At 42.0% G+C, this 18,265-nt stretch overlaps 1 protein-coding gene across 1 annotated transcript; it reads left to right on the plus strand.

The window, feature by feature from the left end:
• The first annotated feature begins 492 nt into the window (after positions 1–492).
• LOC148816549 (uncharacterized) lies at positions 493–8,457 on the plus strand. The gene is made up of 8 exons (XM_088940133.1): positions 493–556; positions 2,100–2,183; positions 3,321–3,419; positions 4,126–4,227; positions 4,984–5,301; positions 7,122–7,273; positions 7,974–8,080; positions 8,301–8,457. Exons 1-8 carry the CDS (start codon positions 493–495, stop codon positions 8,455–8,457), a joined length of 1,083 nt encoding a protein of 360 aa, XP_088796259.1.
• The last annotated feature ends 9,808 nt before the right edge of the window (positions 8,458–18,265 follow it).

An 18,265-nucleotide genomic window follows, 5' to 3' on the forward strand; every position in this document is an offset into this window, starting at 1 on the left:
TCCAAAAGTGTGTATAAAGAAACAAGATGAAAAAAAAATACTGAAAGACTGTTCAACTGTGGAACAAGTGTTGAACCAAGCTGTAAAGCAACATATTGCAACAAAGCAAGGAGCAGGATGGAGATAGGAGTCTTTGCGAAGTGTTTCTGAATTTTAACCCACCAGAGCTGTTTTGTAGGGCCAAAACATGTTATAGGTGTATATATTACTGGAACTGTCTTTCGTATATATGCTCAGGTACCAGGATTGTGGTCAGATGCCATTATCTCTTTGCTGTTTCACATCTTGCTGAAAAGGAGAAGCAGAAAGGAAAAGGGTATTACTGTGTGTAAACCAGACAGACAGAATACTCTTTCTCTCTTCCTGTTCCTATTTCTGTGTGAACCTTTCAGTCCGTCCTTTCTGACCACTCAGAAAGAGAGTGGAAACATCTGTCTGTATTGATCAGTGTGTTCGGTTCTGTTACCGGTGCTTGTGTCTCAATCAGTCTTAATGGCGGAGGACATTTCCTATTCTAATGTGACATTTTCTAAAAGTCGCAGTCCTGGAATATCTGGTGAGTCTCGATGCAGTGTCACTCTCTTGAAGTGTCCAGTCACTGTTTGTTCATCTCTTTTCTCTGTGTGGTCTATAGTGCCTTCCCTGTGTGCTTTGTTACGGGTTTGTATTATCCTCTCTCTCGTCAGTTTTCACATGCATTAGAATCTGCATTATCCACGTGCTGAGAAGTGTTAATATGCTGCAGGGTTTGTATTATCCTTTTTAAGTCTCTGGGCAGTGCTCACGTGCTGAAGTATTGTATTATCTTTTCTCTTTCCTTCGGTGTTCATGAGCTGTACAGTCTTATCTAGTTTCCTCCAGTCTCCTAAAGTCAACCTGTGACTCGCTCATCCCACTTGCACCCTACATGTATGGGATAAGCTCTCGATTACTATTACTTGGCAAACTGACGAAGTCATGTCAGTCTTGCCATTTCAGCGCTGGTTGCCACCATCTGTTCAGTGTTGGCAAAGACATTGTTCAAACCATTGCCAGATTCTCATTTTTAAATTTGATCTTTCAGTTGCAGTGGCACTTTGTTACTAGATGAGTTTCCACGGTAGAGAAATGTTCGCTTGTAGTTCAGTGTAACACTGGCCAACTGTTTTAAAAGTCCGAACAATTATCTTCACAATCGAAGCTAATTCTTACAGGTGTTTGATGATGTCCAAACCAAATCCATGACAGGGAGCTCTATCAGAGCAAAGCAACGTTTGGTCAAGCCATTAAGTCAGCCTCACAGGAGTAAAAACTGCAAGCAGAAAGCAGTTAGCAAATCGGGAATGTAAAAATGAGCCATGCAAATTTCAGATTTACAGTAAATTTGATAGATAATCAGTAACAGTAGCATTATATAAGATCGTGCCATAACATAGTTGACTACATTCTTACATAAGGGATCCTTCTTGATGTATTGTTGGGAGAACACCAGAAAGAAATGTTTGATTACTTTTTAGCTACTCAAACTGCAGTCTTCACGTAACCTTGAAGTGATCATTACAGAAACTGTCATTTCAGCATCTGCTAAGGTCAGAAAAAGTCATACCCTGTAGACGAAAGGCCTTTGAGGGTAACTCGATGCCTGACACACGCGCCTGTGTGGACAGTTTCTGCAATAAGCATACAGTATTTTTACTCATAAAAGTAGTAAAACAAAGCCATGTTGCTCACCACATACCAATAATTCTAGGTCCAGAATGGAATTTATAAAGACTGAAGGGTTAACCCTTTGATTAAAGTACTGTAGAAACGTTGCTAATACAGCTCATGAAAAAGAAGAAGGCCTCTACAATGAACTGGTTTTAGTAGGGCATTCAGTGCCCTGACAGGAGCTGTTTTTGTCTTCGGCTGTTGTGGAGATCTGGACAGTGTTGGCTCCAATACATTATATATTGAAAAGCGCATCCTGGAAAAATCGTGGCTTGATGGATCTTGGCTTGATGAAGCTATCATTATATTGCAATAAACCCAGTCTGAAGAGCTTCCTCAGTGGAGTCCTCTTGCACTCCAGAAACAATATGAATATGTGTGATAAATCCAAGGAGCTCTGTCCCTGTCAGTGAAACAGGATGAGGTGACCTATGCAGAGGTGAAGACGGCAAGATCTCCAACAGCCCAGACAGCACCTCATCCTGGAGCACCAGGTCAGTCATAAGTCTTTTTCTTACAATGAAATAGAAACGATTTCCTTGATAGACAAGCAGAGGTGGGTGTGACTCCCTTACAGTACAGATCAATATTAGTATTAATGCAACCCAATTTGAATTTTGCAGTTTTATTGTCAGCTTTTTTAATAATACCCTGCTAACTACATTTTTACCCAGCTATGTTTTCAAGTTTGTTTTTTGGAGCTTTGCAACTATTGTGCTTAGTAATTTTCAAATTTGTGTAGTATACAGTATTTTGAAACACTTGTGGTGACTGTGTGGTTTCTCAAAGAAGTGTGCAGGTTGCTATGGTGACTGACCACAGGGGAAACACTGCAGTGTAGTAAACATTGCATTTTTCTATCTAACAACAAAGTACAGTGTTGTTAAAGGTCCTAGACAGATTGGTAGTGTCCATGTCTGATCTAGTTCTGATCTGATCTTTCTGTTGCCTTTTTCGTCTTCCACCCTAATGCTCAGTCTGTGGAGAGAGTTCAGTCTTCCTCAGCAAGATAGTTTTACTCTCACTGCCCAGCCAGAGAAGGAGCTTTTACAGGAAGTGAACAATGGCTTTTGCCCATGATGTCAGTGTTCCTCTTATCTTGGATCTTAAGCATTGTCTTCTGCAACAAAAGAGTCAACCTGCAGCTACAATCTATAATAAGAATCTTACATCTTCAAATTGAGGTGCAATCTAAGCTTAAGTGCGTCTATAAATGAGCTTTTGAGCTTCACTGGCGATTTGGAATTTATTGTAGTATTTGGTAGGGAATTTGAAAATCTGGGCATTACTGTAGAAGCACCCAGACAAAATCAAGTCAGCAAGTACGCCACAATAGTTCATCTAATAAATCAATAATATAAGAAGGAACTGTGCCATTTAAAGCTTTGTGTGGCTCACCCAGTTTATTAAATTCAATAGTTATAGTTCCTGAAGTATTGTTTTGGAAATAACACAAAGAAGGTTAGATTACTGTAATCTCAAGGCTGTCAATGTAAGAACTGACTTTTCAGCATCTACTGGGGTTACAAATAGTAATGCTGTGCAAATGAAAGGCCTTTTAAGGTATTCCTACTTATGAGCCTATATTGTCTTCATGTTCTTCAGAAATGATATGTGTGTTAAATCCCTAGTTCTCTCTGGGTTAGTGAAACAGGATGAAGCAATCTATGAAGAGGTGAAGATAGGAAGATCTCCCTCAGCCCAGATAGCACCTCCTCCCAGACCACCAGGTCAGTCATGGGTCTTTTTTTCTTCCCATGCATATGAAATTGTCTTGGTCAGACACAGAGCTGTGAGGTGGGTGTGGCTCCATCACAGTAGATTATTGATATTGGATTATTGTGATCTAATTTGAATTCTGCAGTCTCTTCAATGGTATTTTATTTTAATGTCATGCTTTAGTACAGCTTCTTCAACACTTAGAATAAACCCAAAAGGTACTTTTCCCCTGTTAAGTAATAAGGGTTATCATGCAGTAGTAATAAAGTGTGAATGAGCTGTGCTGCTATGATCTAGGCAGTGAGGGAAAGAACTACACTGTGATGGCAATACAGTAGCAAGTTGCACAATGATCCGATCAATGATCTGTCTCATATTACTGGGTCCACATTTCATGGAGTTTTGGATACTGTCAATCCCAATGCTGACATTATGCACTGGGATTTCAGAAGAAATTACTTCACTTTTTTAAGAGTTATCCCATGTGATCTTGATTATTTTATAGTACATGACTTTGTAGCTGATCTAACAGGGCTGTATCCAGGATTGGGCAGATCACCTTAGCATTGTCATGTTGCATTTCATCATGGGTAAATATATTATATTTGATGGTGGTACTCTATCATTTCTATAAGGAAACCCTAATGTTTCCAGCACTGAACCTTGTGGAACTCCACTTATGAGCAGATAGCATTTCTCTTGTTTTTGTGTCCACAGTGAAAGCTCCACCCATCCCTCTTCCCTATAGACTGGCTGTAGTGTGTCTGGGGCTCCTTTGTCCTGTCTTAGTGATTGTCATCATAGCCCTGTTTTTCTCCTGTAAGTGTAACAACATGTGTTTAGCTTGCAATATGACTAATTATAGTTTTAATGTGTAGTGATCTTCTACAGTGGGTTCCTAAATGTGTTCCCTATATATTCTGGAGTCATAGACTGCACTGTTGTGTGGGTTTCTCTCTGATGTCAAATTATAATGTATTGATAATGATAATCAGGATAGAGCGGTGGCACTGTGGCTAAGGATTTGCGCCTGTGGCTGGAAGGTTGTGGTTTCAAATCCCACAGCCGGCAGAGGAATCCTACTCTGCTGGGCCCCTGAGCAAGACCCTTAACCCCAGCTGCTCCAGGGGCGCTGTATAAATGGCTGACCCTGCACTCTGACCCCTAACTTCTCTCTCCCTGTCTGTGTGTGTCATGGAGAGCAAACGGGGGTATGCGAAAAGACAAATTCCTAATGCAGAAATTGTATATGGCTAATAAAGTGATCTTATCTTAACATGTTAATGACATCAGCGGTTCTACAGAACAGAACAGTAGGGAGAATGAGGTAGCCCCTCAAAGTTAACTTTGATTCCTTTTTAGATGTTCACTACTATTCATATTCAGTAATTGGTCAATGAAAACAAGTACAGCTCTGATATACAAAAGCTGATGAGAAGCGATTGGGATAATGGATGGTTTAGGCTTGTGAGCTGACAGCTTCTGTCTCATTAATCAAGATGCTCCAAGAGAGAAGTATAGGAGATGATATTTGTGTTTTGAGACATTGCAATAACTGAATATTTATCTGTACAGATAATGGTGAGCTGAAGGGCCAGGATCAATTGAGAATGAACTACAGCAATCTGACTGCACCCAAAGACAAGTTACAGGAGGACATCAGGAACCTGACTGCAGCCAATGAAAGGTTACTGAAGGATTTCAGGAACCTGACTGCAGCCAATGACAAGTTACAGATGGACTATAGAAACCTGTCTGCAGGCTACAGCAACCTGACTGTAGTCAAAGAGGAGCTGCAGAAAGACACAACAAAACTAAACTCTGTGATTGCTAAGCTGAGAAAACACTTTCCTGTGGATCAGTACTGCTCTACCACAGACCAAAAAGCACTGGGTGAGCTGACATCATTAACCCCATTCCTAGTTGTCTTTTCATGGTCAGGCTGTAAAGTAACTGAGAAACAGTGTATTGGGAACACATTCCTCTTCACTACTTCTTAAATAACCCTGTTTGTGTCAAACCATCTATAGATGTTTAAATGATTTCAAACTAGTTGACAAGCTCAGCGTCCTGTATTACTTTTATTAGCTTTACCTACAGACATTTGTATAAGCCTCCCAACGAATCTTTTCAATATGGATTACTTTATTTTGTAACCGGTGGTTTTGCTCTTCACTTTACCTGTATCCCATCTCTAGCTGCTACCTGAAACTAATCCAGCTGGAGATTCGGTTATGACCACACGAGTTCCAGGTGTTCCTCGGTATACTGTAAATACACAGGGCTCAGGGCTATGTCATGCAGTGTCCATATTAAAACATCCTCATCCCTCCTCTATCCTACAGACCTCCATGCACTGTGCTCAACAGACCACAAGGTGTTTGGAGGAGAAAAGAAGGAGTCTTGCAGGACAGAGGAGAGCGTTTCAGAGCAGGGAGCAGAGCACAGAGTTTTGTAGGAGGGAGTTTAGGAGGAGGGAGGATGTTCTCATATGCCGGCAGCTACATCATCATGCAGCTCACAGATGGCCTCCCCACTGAAGCTCAGCAGGTGTGAACCTGGCCAGTACTTGGATGCAAGACCTCCTGGGGAAAACTAAGGTCTCTGTCTGGAATCCCCAGGGTTATTTGCCACACTCCAGGTCCCTGGCCAGGTGCAACCCTACATTCCCCTGTGTGTGTGGTACTCGGCTCACGAGCCTGCAAGCTGTCTGTTCCACAGCTCCAGAATGTGTGATCCCTGCCCCCTCCTGTCCCTGTCACATGCAGCTCTGGGCAATTCCCTGACTCGGTTGCCTGTTCATCCTGCAAATGGGTTCTCCTCTCCTGGATCACACTTTCACATAAATCCTGCTGATTGTACTACGGGAAAGAAAAGCTGACCATGAAGGACTTCTTAAAAATGAGATTTTTGGAAATACAATGGAAGGAAATGTGCACTTAAAAGTACTGTTACCTGAAATTCAGCATTTTAAAAGAGGGCTTTTACATACAGTATTTTTCACTGTTAATAAAGTTGTTTTCCATATTACTTACTGAATTAATAAGAATAATTTGAAGCTTTACTTGTGCATTGTTTGATTTGCACTAAATTTGAAGTGTCCTCTGTTTCAGTGTAACGTTTTGATGTATTTGAAATGTGAGCTAGAGTCTTCATTATGAGCAGAATCTGTCAGCAGCAGCTGATTACAGTAAAATAAGCAGCATAAGGTTCTGCCCTTCTTTCTCTTACTCTGTTGTTCACCCTGTTGAAATCACAGGAGACCTCAACTAAAACCTCAGTTTCAGATATCAGATATTACAAACAGATATCAGCTGTTATTCCGCCTTGGCACAGGGGTTTGATAGTATGTGTGTCTCAGGTTATTACAGTGAGGAGACACTGTTTATAAAGAAACTGTAACATGAGGGCAGTGTTTCTTGATGAGGCCTGTTCTCACCTGAGGACTGTGTCAGTCACAGGGAAACAAGATAAGGCAGGGGCTATGCTACTAATTACAATGTGATTTAACTCAAATATGTACCATCCTGATATTGTGAATGATTTGCAAAAATTAAATACTAGAAAAAAGATTAAATATAACCATACAGTTGCATTGTTTTTCTGATACCCTGTGAAGAATAAACGCTTAATCTGTGACTCTTCTACAGTGAAGAAATGTGCTGGAGAGAGAACTGTACTGATATGAGCTGTTGTCTGTTCTTACTCTCCAGAGGAGGAGTGTAGACCTTGTCTTCGGGGCTGGGAGCTCTTCAGCCACAAGTGTTACTACTTCTCTACTGATACACTGAACTGGACCGACAGTCTTACTGCCTGCAGGAAACAGGGAGCTGACCTGGTGGTTATAGACAGCAGAGGGGAACAGGTAGGAGGTTGTGTGTTCCTACACTGCTACACTAAATACTCACAGGGACCAAAACAGCATTTGTGGAACAAAATAAAAACAATTAAAAAAGGAATGGAAAGACAACGAGTCATCATTCTGAAACAAATTGGAGACCCTGGATCTTAATCTTACTCTCATAAAGATTTTTGTCTGCCAGTTATGATGCTAGTTATACTGCTTTCTGGATAGGGAAAACTCCACTCCTATAACATTAAAAAGTGGCACGACCCCCCTCTGTTTATGTGGTCATATTCTGAAATCTAATGTGACCCTTTACAACATGACGGTATTGTTGAAGTTCACAATGGTGAACGTCACTGACTGAGTGACGTTCACTATGGTCACAATGGTGAACGTCACTGACTGAGTGAAAGCAGCAAACAGTAGCGGCCATTTGATCTGTAGCTCAGGACCTTTTCTTAATTTTAGTGAAGAGTGGGAGTGAGGCACAGAACCTGTAGGCTTGTAGAGTGAATGTTCAGCAGGATAGAGCAGAAAAACCTGCTCCTCCTGAGGATACAGCCCAAAGGAGCCCTTTCAGCCAGTTGTATTCATATGGTACACAGTAAGTAGTGTTAGAACCACCATTTGGTTGCTAGTGGCTGAATGATCCAGGATAACTCTTTGGATTCTGCCTCTTTATTTGTGGCCAAGATATGTAATTCTGTCTTGTGCTCAGGAGTTTGTCACCAATCACATGAAAGGACAGGAATACTGGATGGGACAGAGTGATGCAGCTGTAAAGGGGACCTGGATCTGGGTGGACGGCACTCAACCCATTGAATGGTAAGAGCAGTGGAAGGTGCTGTCGTTGACTTACACCTGTCTGAACACACCCTGATCCTGACATTTCGGACAGGTGAAGGATAGCAGTGGCACTAGCAGTGTCCTCTATCAGCTGTACTGAGGGAAATGTAGCACTAACAGTGTCTCAGCGTTTCCTCTGTGACGCTGATGGGCTGTGTGAGTGTTTATAAGCAGTAAACGTCTTACTGCTGTGTTTCAGGTACTGGATCCAAAATCAGCCTGGTAATTACCAAAACAATACGGCCTGTTTGGCTACCGCTGATAAGGTGTTCTGCCTGAAGAAATGGAACGATCAGGACTGTAGTAAGAAAAAGTTCAGGATCTGTGAAGCCAGCTCCCTGCCTCTGTCTCCTTAGACTCTTCGCTGTGTGCAGCCACTGCAGGATCCCATGGTGACAACTACAGCTGTGTGACCTTAATATATGATATATAAAAATTCCCTGAAGAAAAGCAAAAATGTGGGCTGAGCATGCAGAGAGGGGCTAATTCATGTCTTGCTTGATTGTGAAAGACTGACCATCACTTGTTTCTAGGCTGTACCTTATGAACAGAGAAAGGCTTATGGGACAAGGAATATGAGGGGGCAGTTTACGGTAATATTTTATGTCTTTAATGCTAGTATATCAGAAACCCGTGTAATTTTATGCACCCTCTCATACCTGCAATATAGAATGCATTATTTCACATTTGTTGCTTTTGCTAAGACTATTAACCGATACCTGTAGGCCTATTTGGCAGAAGGGTTCTACCACGATTCTGTATATAAGTATTTTTAATTAAAGGGGTTTCTGTAGTTTACCTTGATTCATCTTTTCCTTTTGTTTTATACATTATTATCAGCCTTAATTGAGAAGACTTATTCTCAATCTTTACTGTTTTAATAAAGTATGTACGTGAAGTTGAAGTCTTCTGTATTCCAGTGCACTTTCTTCTTATTCTGCTTGGTTATAGCCCTCCTCTTCAACGGCATCTGTGATTGTGGCCTCACCAATTACAACAGATCAAGAGGCGCCAGTCGACCACTTCTGGGGTTCAGCTCCTCCTGTTTGATCTATTTTGTTGCTCCCCCATTTAAAACTACAGGCACCCCATTCCACAGCCTTAGTCCGGATATCAGCAGTTATACACCTTCACAAACGGCATGGTTGTAAGTGCAAAATAAAACTTTTTTTTTTCATTGTAGCTTGTCCATAAGCTGCCAGAGTAGAGCTAGGCCGGTCATACTGTAGGTATAAAAGCTCATAACATGTTTTCTTTTCTTGTCTAAACGGTGATGACCTCTGTGAACTGTTTTCTTTTTCTTACGAAAGAAAAAAACCGAAACCCTCCTCGTTTGATCAAATCAGTTCTGCCCATTGGGTCAGTTAAATTAACTGATACTGCTGAACCTCATTTTGAAGGAGTGAACGTACAGAGGGGCAGTTCAGATTCGTGAAGCGTTCCATATTTTTAACCTCGTTCTTTTTTGCCTACTGTCAGGCATACTGTCTGATGTATTCTTTGCACAATCCTGTAAAGTAAATTGCACTGAGCACATTGCACTTTATGTACCCTGTACCTTGTCAGAAATATCTATGTCTACATTGTCTATAGCATTGTCTTGTCAGTGCCTTGTCTGTATTCGCACCATAGACCTGGAGACCGATATCTCGCTTCTCTGTATACTTGTATATGGCTGGATTGACAAATAAACTTGAACTTGAACTACAGTTGCTGCCTCACAGAACTGTGGCTCTGTTCAATTCCTGGGGTGCTGTCTGTGTGGGGTTTGTACGTTCTCCCCATGTTCTTGTGGTTTCCTCTGGGTGCTCCGGTTTCTTTCCACAGCCCAAAGACATGCTGGAAGATTAACTGGCTTCTGGGACAACTGGCCCTGGTGTGAGTGTGTACAATTTTGTGTCTGTGTGTGCTCTGCAATGGAATCAGTCCTTGGATCTTAGATCATGTTTTTTCCATTTGTCCTGAGATCCCATTGGTGCTTAATATGGTCCACCTGTGTCTACTGTCACCCTGTACCTGACTTTTCAATGTTTTCTTATCATTTTTGTTAAGAAATAGCATCAAATCATAACATATTATAGAAAGACAAACCCGTATTCTAGATGCACCACTCAGTATAAACTGTAGTTTATCATATCATAGGTTATGAGGACACGGTGCATCGCTGCACCAATTCTCACTATGCAGTGAGAATCAATTTCCTCCCTCTGACATGAAACCGATTTACATGAAACAGGAAGTACCCTGTGAATTCTGAGTGTCAGTATACAGGCTGCCTGTGCCTGTAGGACAGGAAAATGAGATCATGTCAGCAGAGGGCAAGAAAGAGGTGAGGGGATATGATATCAAAACTGCACAGAGCACTTGCTCTCCTTCCACCCCCCCCTTCCTCCCACTGTGTGCAAATTGTGTTCAACTAATGTGATCCGGGGCCAGTCTACAGTTCACTACAGGTCACAGGTACATTCGTATTACTCTTCTTTACTATACTTTACTCTGGGCCCCTTTTTAACATGATTGTGGTACTGTGCTTGTGGCACTTAAGCTAGCATCCTGTTAACTGCTGTCCTCTTGTGACAGTGGGAAGGCACTTCCCTTGATCCCTAGAGGGCCCTCTTAAACCGTTCTCTCTCTCCCCCTGCTTGAACGCATGAGAATGTGTATCGGCACCTCTTGGGTTCTTAATTAGAAGCCCTGTATTACGTTCTCACTCGATTCTCTTCCGGGAACCAAACCATCGGCTACAACGTCACGAAGGCTTCCATTTCTATAAACCCGTTAGGGTGTATTATAATTATAATTATTGAGAACGCCGCTACCCGTCCCAGGAGTCCAGATTCTGTGAGTGACTACACCCCGGCTCTCTGTCTCGATCGAGATTCAACCCTAAGCCCGTGAAAAGGCAATCCGGGAAAGAAAAACCCCACACTGTTACATTATTGTCGTTGTAAATGTAGTTTTTTTTTCTTAGTTTATTGTAAGTGTATGATTTTACTTCTCTACAGAATGCGTACTGCATTGATTGCGCCGTGCTTTGTATCGCATCCTAGTGAACAGACGGGACACTTGAAGAGACCGTGGCAGTTGCTGCACGCTAAAGACAATCCTAAATCACAGAGAGTCACAAAAAAAAAAGGAAATTTAAACCGGCTTAGTGAGCAAACTAAGAATGGTTTTCCTCATGAAACGTCTTTTTTTCTGGGTACAATTCCTGTTCATTCCTTGTTGTGTCCATGCAGTGGGTATTGTGCAGATTTCTTGGAGAACTGGATAGAGATTAATTTACACTTGATATGTATACTGTATCCTAAAGTAGCGAACGGTATATGTTGTTTTGAGGAAGAGCTTATACATTGGATTGTTTCATTCTCATTAAAACGTTTTTTCCCCCTGTCACAGGCTGATAGTTAAAAGTCTCAAGAGCTCCTGAGTGCTTCTTTATTTCGGCAGATACATATCTAAACTTTAAAAGATAATTCGCTTCCATTCCTGAGTCTGTCCTCCAAATGCCTCTTTAAATGTGGAACCGCGTTCAGAGCTTCAAAGCAGGTTGTGGGGATATGTTGCAGAGCCACACTGGCTCATAATTAACTGTGCAATGCTCTTTCAGAGGACAGGGGGATTTGCTGATGCTGCACTGTGATCATTTCGTTTTCATGATGGGCTCAGCCACAGGAAAGTACTGTTAAACTCATATTATCTCTCCAGTTCTTGTTAATGACACTTCAGCATTTCTACACAAAGCACTTTGCAATTAACATTGGAGTCTCTTGTCCTTTTATGCATTTTCGGTTTCTTAGTAGTCTAGCTGTGAACAGGTCGAGACTCGATGCTGGACCAGCCAGAACTAGAGCTCAAGGCTGGAGCTACTCTTCCAGATCCTTATTATTGCCAGTACCGGTTTGGCCAAGAGCAGCACTTACTAATAGGGCGCTGTGTTATTAAGAGAGCACTTCATCAGATTTATGATGATTATGCAGAATCATTTAGTTAGCAAGCAGGCCATTGTTCGCCGGTAGCAGCCCTCTGCCAACATCAAGCACCAGCTGGAGTTTTACCGTCAAGTTACGGGGAAGAAGCACCCGCAGGAGCTGCCCTCAAGGAAGATGAAGCGCCCTACATTCCCAGCTGGCAGACGCCCTGCCCAGCCTGCAGGGGTACGGGCAACACGGGTAGGCTTATTAAAGAAATGGGAGGATGATCATGCAGTATGCGCCGACTCGCTCTTTATCGATGAGATGACCCCACTACACCCAGCCGAACCCAACCCCGAAATCCGCACAGCCTTTAAGAAACAATCCAAGGACACAGTCGTTTATTGGAAAAACAAGATATAGTATGACCCCAACCCAGTCGGGTGTTATCCAGTATCGTACATCGCTCAGGCGGTCCGCAGACTGGAGCCCCGGCCGGTGAGACGGTGGGTAACCTGGGACCGCGAGGTGAGTCCGGCTGCTCTCCGGGATCAACTGCTCCTTGAACAGGGGAGGAAAAAAGCGTTTCGCGCTCCAGTACCTATAGTCACAAGTTTTGGCCTCTAGCCTTGGTCTATACAAAGGTAGCACCGGTTTTTTGAAAGGAAAAAATAAGCGGTTTATTCGGAAGGAGATATTCATCTTGAAACCAAGTGGTTTGAGAAGCAGAATGCAGACAGGATTCTCTCGCCTAATTCATCGTTCTTCTTTCTGCTTCACGCTACTGGGGAGCGGGAGAGGAGAAACTATTAAAAAAAAACCAAGATGTGCCGAAACACGACTAACAAACCCAACCAAGCTTTCAAAATACTGTATAAGTAGCAATAGTAACAAATGCAATACGTTATATTTCACCCTTTTTAGATGTACGAAAGTTGTGGTATCGTTGTAATTCTACGTGACCTCGACGAAGTCATTTTCCTAATTGCTCTAAAGCTCAGATGTCTCCTCTGGTTTAGTTTCGAACAGTTCCTATCGTAATATAAACAAAATTCTGTCCGGAATTCTACTACCCAAATTAAACAAAACGTCCCTGAATTATTTTTGGGGGGGCTTCTGACAGGTGTAAAGACGCGCTCCAGCTGCCAGAACAATTTTTAAAGGAGAGCAATTGAAGGCTGACGCAATATTAATCAAACCAGGCTTCTGGCTTTTAATTATTGAGAAATGCCTAAAACCCGGACTGGATCCTGGAGCTGGCCGTCCCCTCTTTGAAAACACAATCTTTCAGACACAAGTATGTTGGAGTTTGATTCCACTCCATACTTTTGACTGAGCCGCTAATGAAGTAACGTTATTGAAACCTTAATTGAACATTTCCGATTTGTTGTCAATTCACTTTGTTCATGCCCAGAGCTTGAGATCACGAATAGTAAAAGGTTACAAACCAGCGTCAACCTTGCGCCAGCCTCCCTGTCTTTTAAGTTTGAATCAAGCAGTAAGAATCATACTGTTGGTGTTTGATACTCAATATCATCTGTGATTACTGCATATCACTAATTCACTATAGTTTCCCAACGCTTTTCACTGTGTATACAGTGTATAACACGATGTAGAATTTTAAAGGCTTTTTAAATTCTTCAAAATTAATGTGCATCTCTCTCTTAAAAACGTCAATTATGAGTAATACAAACCTTCTAAATACCCGACCCACACTGTTTCCACTAGTTCAGTGCCAGCAGTCTGATATTCATTAACAACATTTGTACCACCTGCACTCTCTGCACTTGACAACAGTAACTTTCGTTTCTAATAGTATATTAAATAACAGCATCTCTAACTGTAATAATATGGAGCGATGTGATGCATCACTGATGGCAAAACTAGTTATTACATCTTTATCACAATTCTGTTTTCTATGCATACCCAATTTTCATTCTATTTACATGGACTGCTTTTGAATTTTTAATTCTTTTATCTGAAGGATTCAACTTCGGTGTGGAGCCATTTGAAACGCCCACATATAAAAATATCGCTTTCAAATATAAAAACTAACGTGTCGTGACAATTACGGGTATAAAGGATCTAAAGGGATTCTCTGCCCAGACACCAGCTGGGGTAGAAAACATTTAGATTAATTTAATCGCTCACCTAGTTTTTTTTAAGTTATCTTTATAAAAATTTCAGAATGTTTTTTTTTATGAAAACATTAACATTTAAGCGTCTCAGACTTCACGACACATGACATACAGGCTCCTCCAAGTCTACTACAATTTTATACACTTTATTTTTCCTCGTCATTCGAAAAGTTAAACAAGTCATGTCCTGTCGCAAAAGGGCTAGAAAATCGCATTATAAAGGCGTCTCAGCAGACTTAATGTTTGAAAGCGAGAAAACAGGGGGAAGTGTCTGGTGTCGGAACTGGGACGTGGCTTCAGACTGAATAAGAGAGTTACATGCCCGGGGGGCTGTATGGCCGGCCTGGTGGCTCCGCGGGCTGAACCATCGGACACTTCTAAAGTTCAGAAAGCAGAGCGACTCTCGGAGATCAGAGTGAGTTAAACACGAGCCCCGAGCCTCCCCGTCAGTGTGAGATCTTATCCCCGGGTGTAGCTCTCGCGCTGTCGGGGTGAGTTTGTAGAAGGGGCTGTTCTCTACCACGCCGGCCGTTTTGGGGGGCTCCATTTTCGGGGCCTTCCAAAACAGGGTAAATTGGGTGGTTTAGGTCCTTTATAAATGATTAGTTGTTGACTCAATTCTAAAAAGCAGCCCTTTATACCACTGTGACACCTTCAGGACAGGTGTGGCATCAGCAGTGAAAGAGAGGTGCAGTCCTAACTAGAAGCGACAGGGGTCTCTCTCCAGCACGTTTCTCTTGATTCGGTCAACTGGCCACAAGCGAAACGTTCCGGCGAACAAGTGGGTGTTGTTCCTAGTAGGTGAATGTCATTGTATCAGTTTGTCTGAAAATCGTCAGCCGTTAAATACTCTATGCATTTTTTGGTGAGTAAAAATGTCTGTGTATTATCAGTAACGTCAGTGTTGAACCCTTGGAACTGAATCCCCAGCTGTCCTTCAGGAGCCGAGCCCGCCTCCAGAGTGACCTTCCTCAGCGGACACGCCCCGTCCACCTGTTCCACAGGTGCGCCCGGCAAGATGGCGGCGGGACGAGTCTCTGCGGCGTTAGGTGCGTTTGCGTTTTATTTCTAATTTTCTTATTTTAAGTTAAAAAATGCAAATATTACGTTGAGGAAAGAAAGACAAAGCTTACATTTTTAATTGTATGTATTTCGGTTTAATTTGTGTTTTAGGACGCCGAAATGAGTGTTCTCTCCGTTTGGGCGTGCTCTGGACGTTTTAAAATTTCCAATTAAGCGTTCTTATACTACCTTTCATTGCAGCTTTTTTAAATATATGGTACTTCTAGGTATGTAAGGCTGTAGTTTACCACCAAACAATTCCTTTATAAAGTCAATTGTTGTGTGATATATCTCCTTTGCGGATATGGGCTATAACGCTTTCCACTCCGAACTTCTAATATATTAACATGAAATTGATTAATTCGTTTGGTTTTTTTTCTCCAGGTGACAAAAGGATATAAAGAAGGGGCCTCCGGTTATAAAAAGTGTTTTTTGAAGGTAAGTTATATTCCTACCTTTCGCCATCCTATTTTTTTCAACTCGATAAGACAACACGTGTTGCCGGCATTTTAAAACAGAACGAGTTTATACAAGTATTCTAACTTCTTTTTAGTTTCGTTGTGTTTTTGTTGAATAGAAAGAAAAACTCTAGGGCGCTGTGTCTTCATCTATTGAATGCATTGAGTAAAGATGGATAACACTAACAAATGTTAACGATGCTTTTCGAAGCAGGGAGTTTTATCGAACCCGCTGTAAGTGGTGCTTGATCTGAAATTTATTTGTAGCATTGAATGTCTGTGACCGAAAGTATTTTCTAAATATTGATATAGTGGGACTATTTTTTAGTGAATCTGAGCGGGATTGTATATTTCTACTTATTTAAAAAGTTAGACTTCAAGCGCGTCGATTCTGCAAATCTGATGTCTTGTTAACTTGATGTTTTTTTCTTTTGCCTTCAGTTCTGCGGCTCCTGCTCCTCGGCGCTCCGACGATCTCCTTTCCAGCTCCGCTTCAGCAACTCCTTGTGCGTTGGTAAGTTATTCTTGACAGTGTGTGCTTTTCTGTGAATTTCATTTTTGACTCCAGTGGCTTGATCTGTAATATATCTGTATATATTAAATCATTCATTTAATTATTTTAATTCTGTATTTTTTATATGGTGTCTCTAGTGCTGTAGTTTAGCTTCAAACATTTGCTGTATAAAGTCAGTTTCTGTTGGATCTCTCCTTTGCGGATTCGGGGTGTAATAAAGCTTTCCGCTCCAAAATTATACAGTTGTGAAAATATTGAATTGACTAATTCGTGTTTTATTTTATTTCTCCAGGTGACAAAGGATTTCAAGAACGCGCCTGCAGTTATGAAAGTTGTTTTTCCCCCAGGGTAAGTAAGGCTACCTTTCGCTATACTATTTATATTTGTGTAACTCCGTAAGACAACACCCACTTCCCTGCATTTTAACACCAGAACGGGTTTATACCAAGCTTCTCTTCGTTTCGTGGTGCTTCTGTTGAATAGAGATGGGAAACTCTAAGTCTCGGATTCTTCGTCTATTGAAACCACTGGGTAAAGACGGATAATACTAAAACTTTTAACGACGGTTTTCAAAGCAGGGAGTTCACTCGAATATGATACACGCTGTGAATGTATAAATAGCACTGCATTTACATGGCTGAACGAATTTTCGAAATATTGGAGTAGTGGGGCGGAGATGTACAGTATCTGTGATTTCTCATTAAAAAAATCATTGGTTTCTTTTTTTAGCTGATTTAAAAAGTTAATAGACTTCAGAAAATCAAGCGAATCGATTCTGCAAATCCGTTATCTTGTTAATGTTTATTTTTCTTTTGCCTTCAGTTCTGCGGCTCCTGCTCCTCGGCACTCCGACGATCTCCTTTCCAGCTCCGCTCCAGCAACTCCTTGTGCGTTGGCAAGTTATTCTTGAGTGTGTGCTTTTCCTTGAATTTCATTTTTTACTCCAGTGGCTTGATCTGTAATGTACCGATTCAGTGCTGTATCTTTCCCCTGATGTATTGAAGTTTTTAATGTTTCCTGCTGACTGCTGCTACTGTTTGTGCTGTATATTCTGCAATAAAAAAAGTGTTGATTTCATTTTCTGAATTGTCTTCTATTTTTGCGATGTGATGGGTTTTTTGTACTTTGCGCCACGGCCGCAAGGGGACACCCTATCGCATCGTGACTTGGGAACTGCGGGGGCTACCCCCTTTTTAAGTCGCTCCAGATTTTCCCGCCTTTTTAGATAGTCTCTGGGGTGTTAGGGTCCCTAGCAGTGAGCCCAGGTACAGCCCCTAGGGGAGGAGAAGGGAGGATAGCTCTAGCCAAGCCCCCTCACTCCCAGCTGAGAGGAGGCACCCAGGGCGGACTCAGCCTATCAGTCACAGCTTGTAACCAACAGACTTCTAAGTCCACACCAGGAGACCTGCCTTCCCCTCCTGCTGGGAGTGAGTGGGCTTGGCTAGAGCTGGAGTCAATCACCCAGCCCCTCTCTCCAAAAAGAGGAGTAGACGGGGCTGGGTTTGAGTGATGGGAGGAGACCACGCCCTGAAAGAGCCCCGGTATATACTAAGTTTTTTGGCGGGAAAATCTGGACAGACTTAACAAGGGGGTAGCCTCTGCAGTTTCCAAGTCACAAAGCGATAGGGTGTCCCCTTGCGGTCAGTGACAACAAGGAAAAAACAGCCCTTCGCATCGTTCCTCAGAAACTGTTAGTAAAGTCTCTCCGCCAAAAAACTCACCAACACCGGGGTTTTTCAGGACCAAGAGGGTACAGAACTCTGCACGAGAACAGAAAGAACAAAACATCAAAATCCAATAAATAATTTATTGAGCGAAAATTTCACACAAAACAAAGCATTCCGGTACGAGAGATGCACAGACTCGAAGTGAAAATTAACACATTTTAAATTACAAAGCGTCAAAGCAAGACTACATTAACGTTAAAGTTTTTTACAAGTCAACAGAGAACAAAAACATTAGCATGCAAGTACATGGAAAAGCACAGAAACATACAGCACGTTACTGTTTCTCCGAGAGATCTGTCGAGGCAGCGACCAGAGTGAAGACGGGAACTTCGTTGCCTTTCCTGCAAAACA

The sequence above is a fragment of the Atractosteus spatula genome, chromosome 22 (genome assembly GCF_055471065.1).
Source record: "Atractosteus spatula isolate fAtrSpa1 chromosome 22, fAtrSpa1.hap1, whole genome shotgun sequence".
Classification (NCBI taxonomy): Eukaryota; Metazoa; Chordata; class Actinopteri; order Semionotiformes; family Lepisosteidae; genus Atractosteus; species Atractosteus spatula.

Coding starts and splice junctions, on each gene's coding strand:
- LOC148816549 (XM_088940133.1), top strand. CDS start 493: ATGGCGGAGGACATTTCCTATTCTAATGTGACATTTTCTAAAAGTCGC. Junction 2,184..3,320: donor ACCTCATCCTGGAGCACCAG/GTCAGTCATAAG, acceptor TTAAATCCCTAG/TTCTCTCTGGGTTAGTGAAA. Junction 4,228..4,983: donor CATAGCCCTGTTTTTCTCCT/GTAAGTGTAACA, acceptor TTATCTGTACAG/ATAATGGTGAGCTGAAGGGC.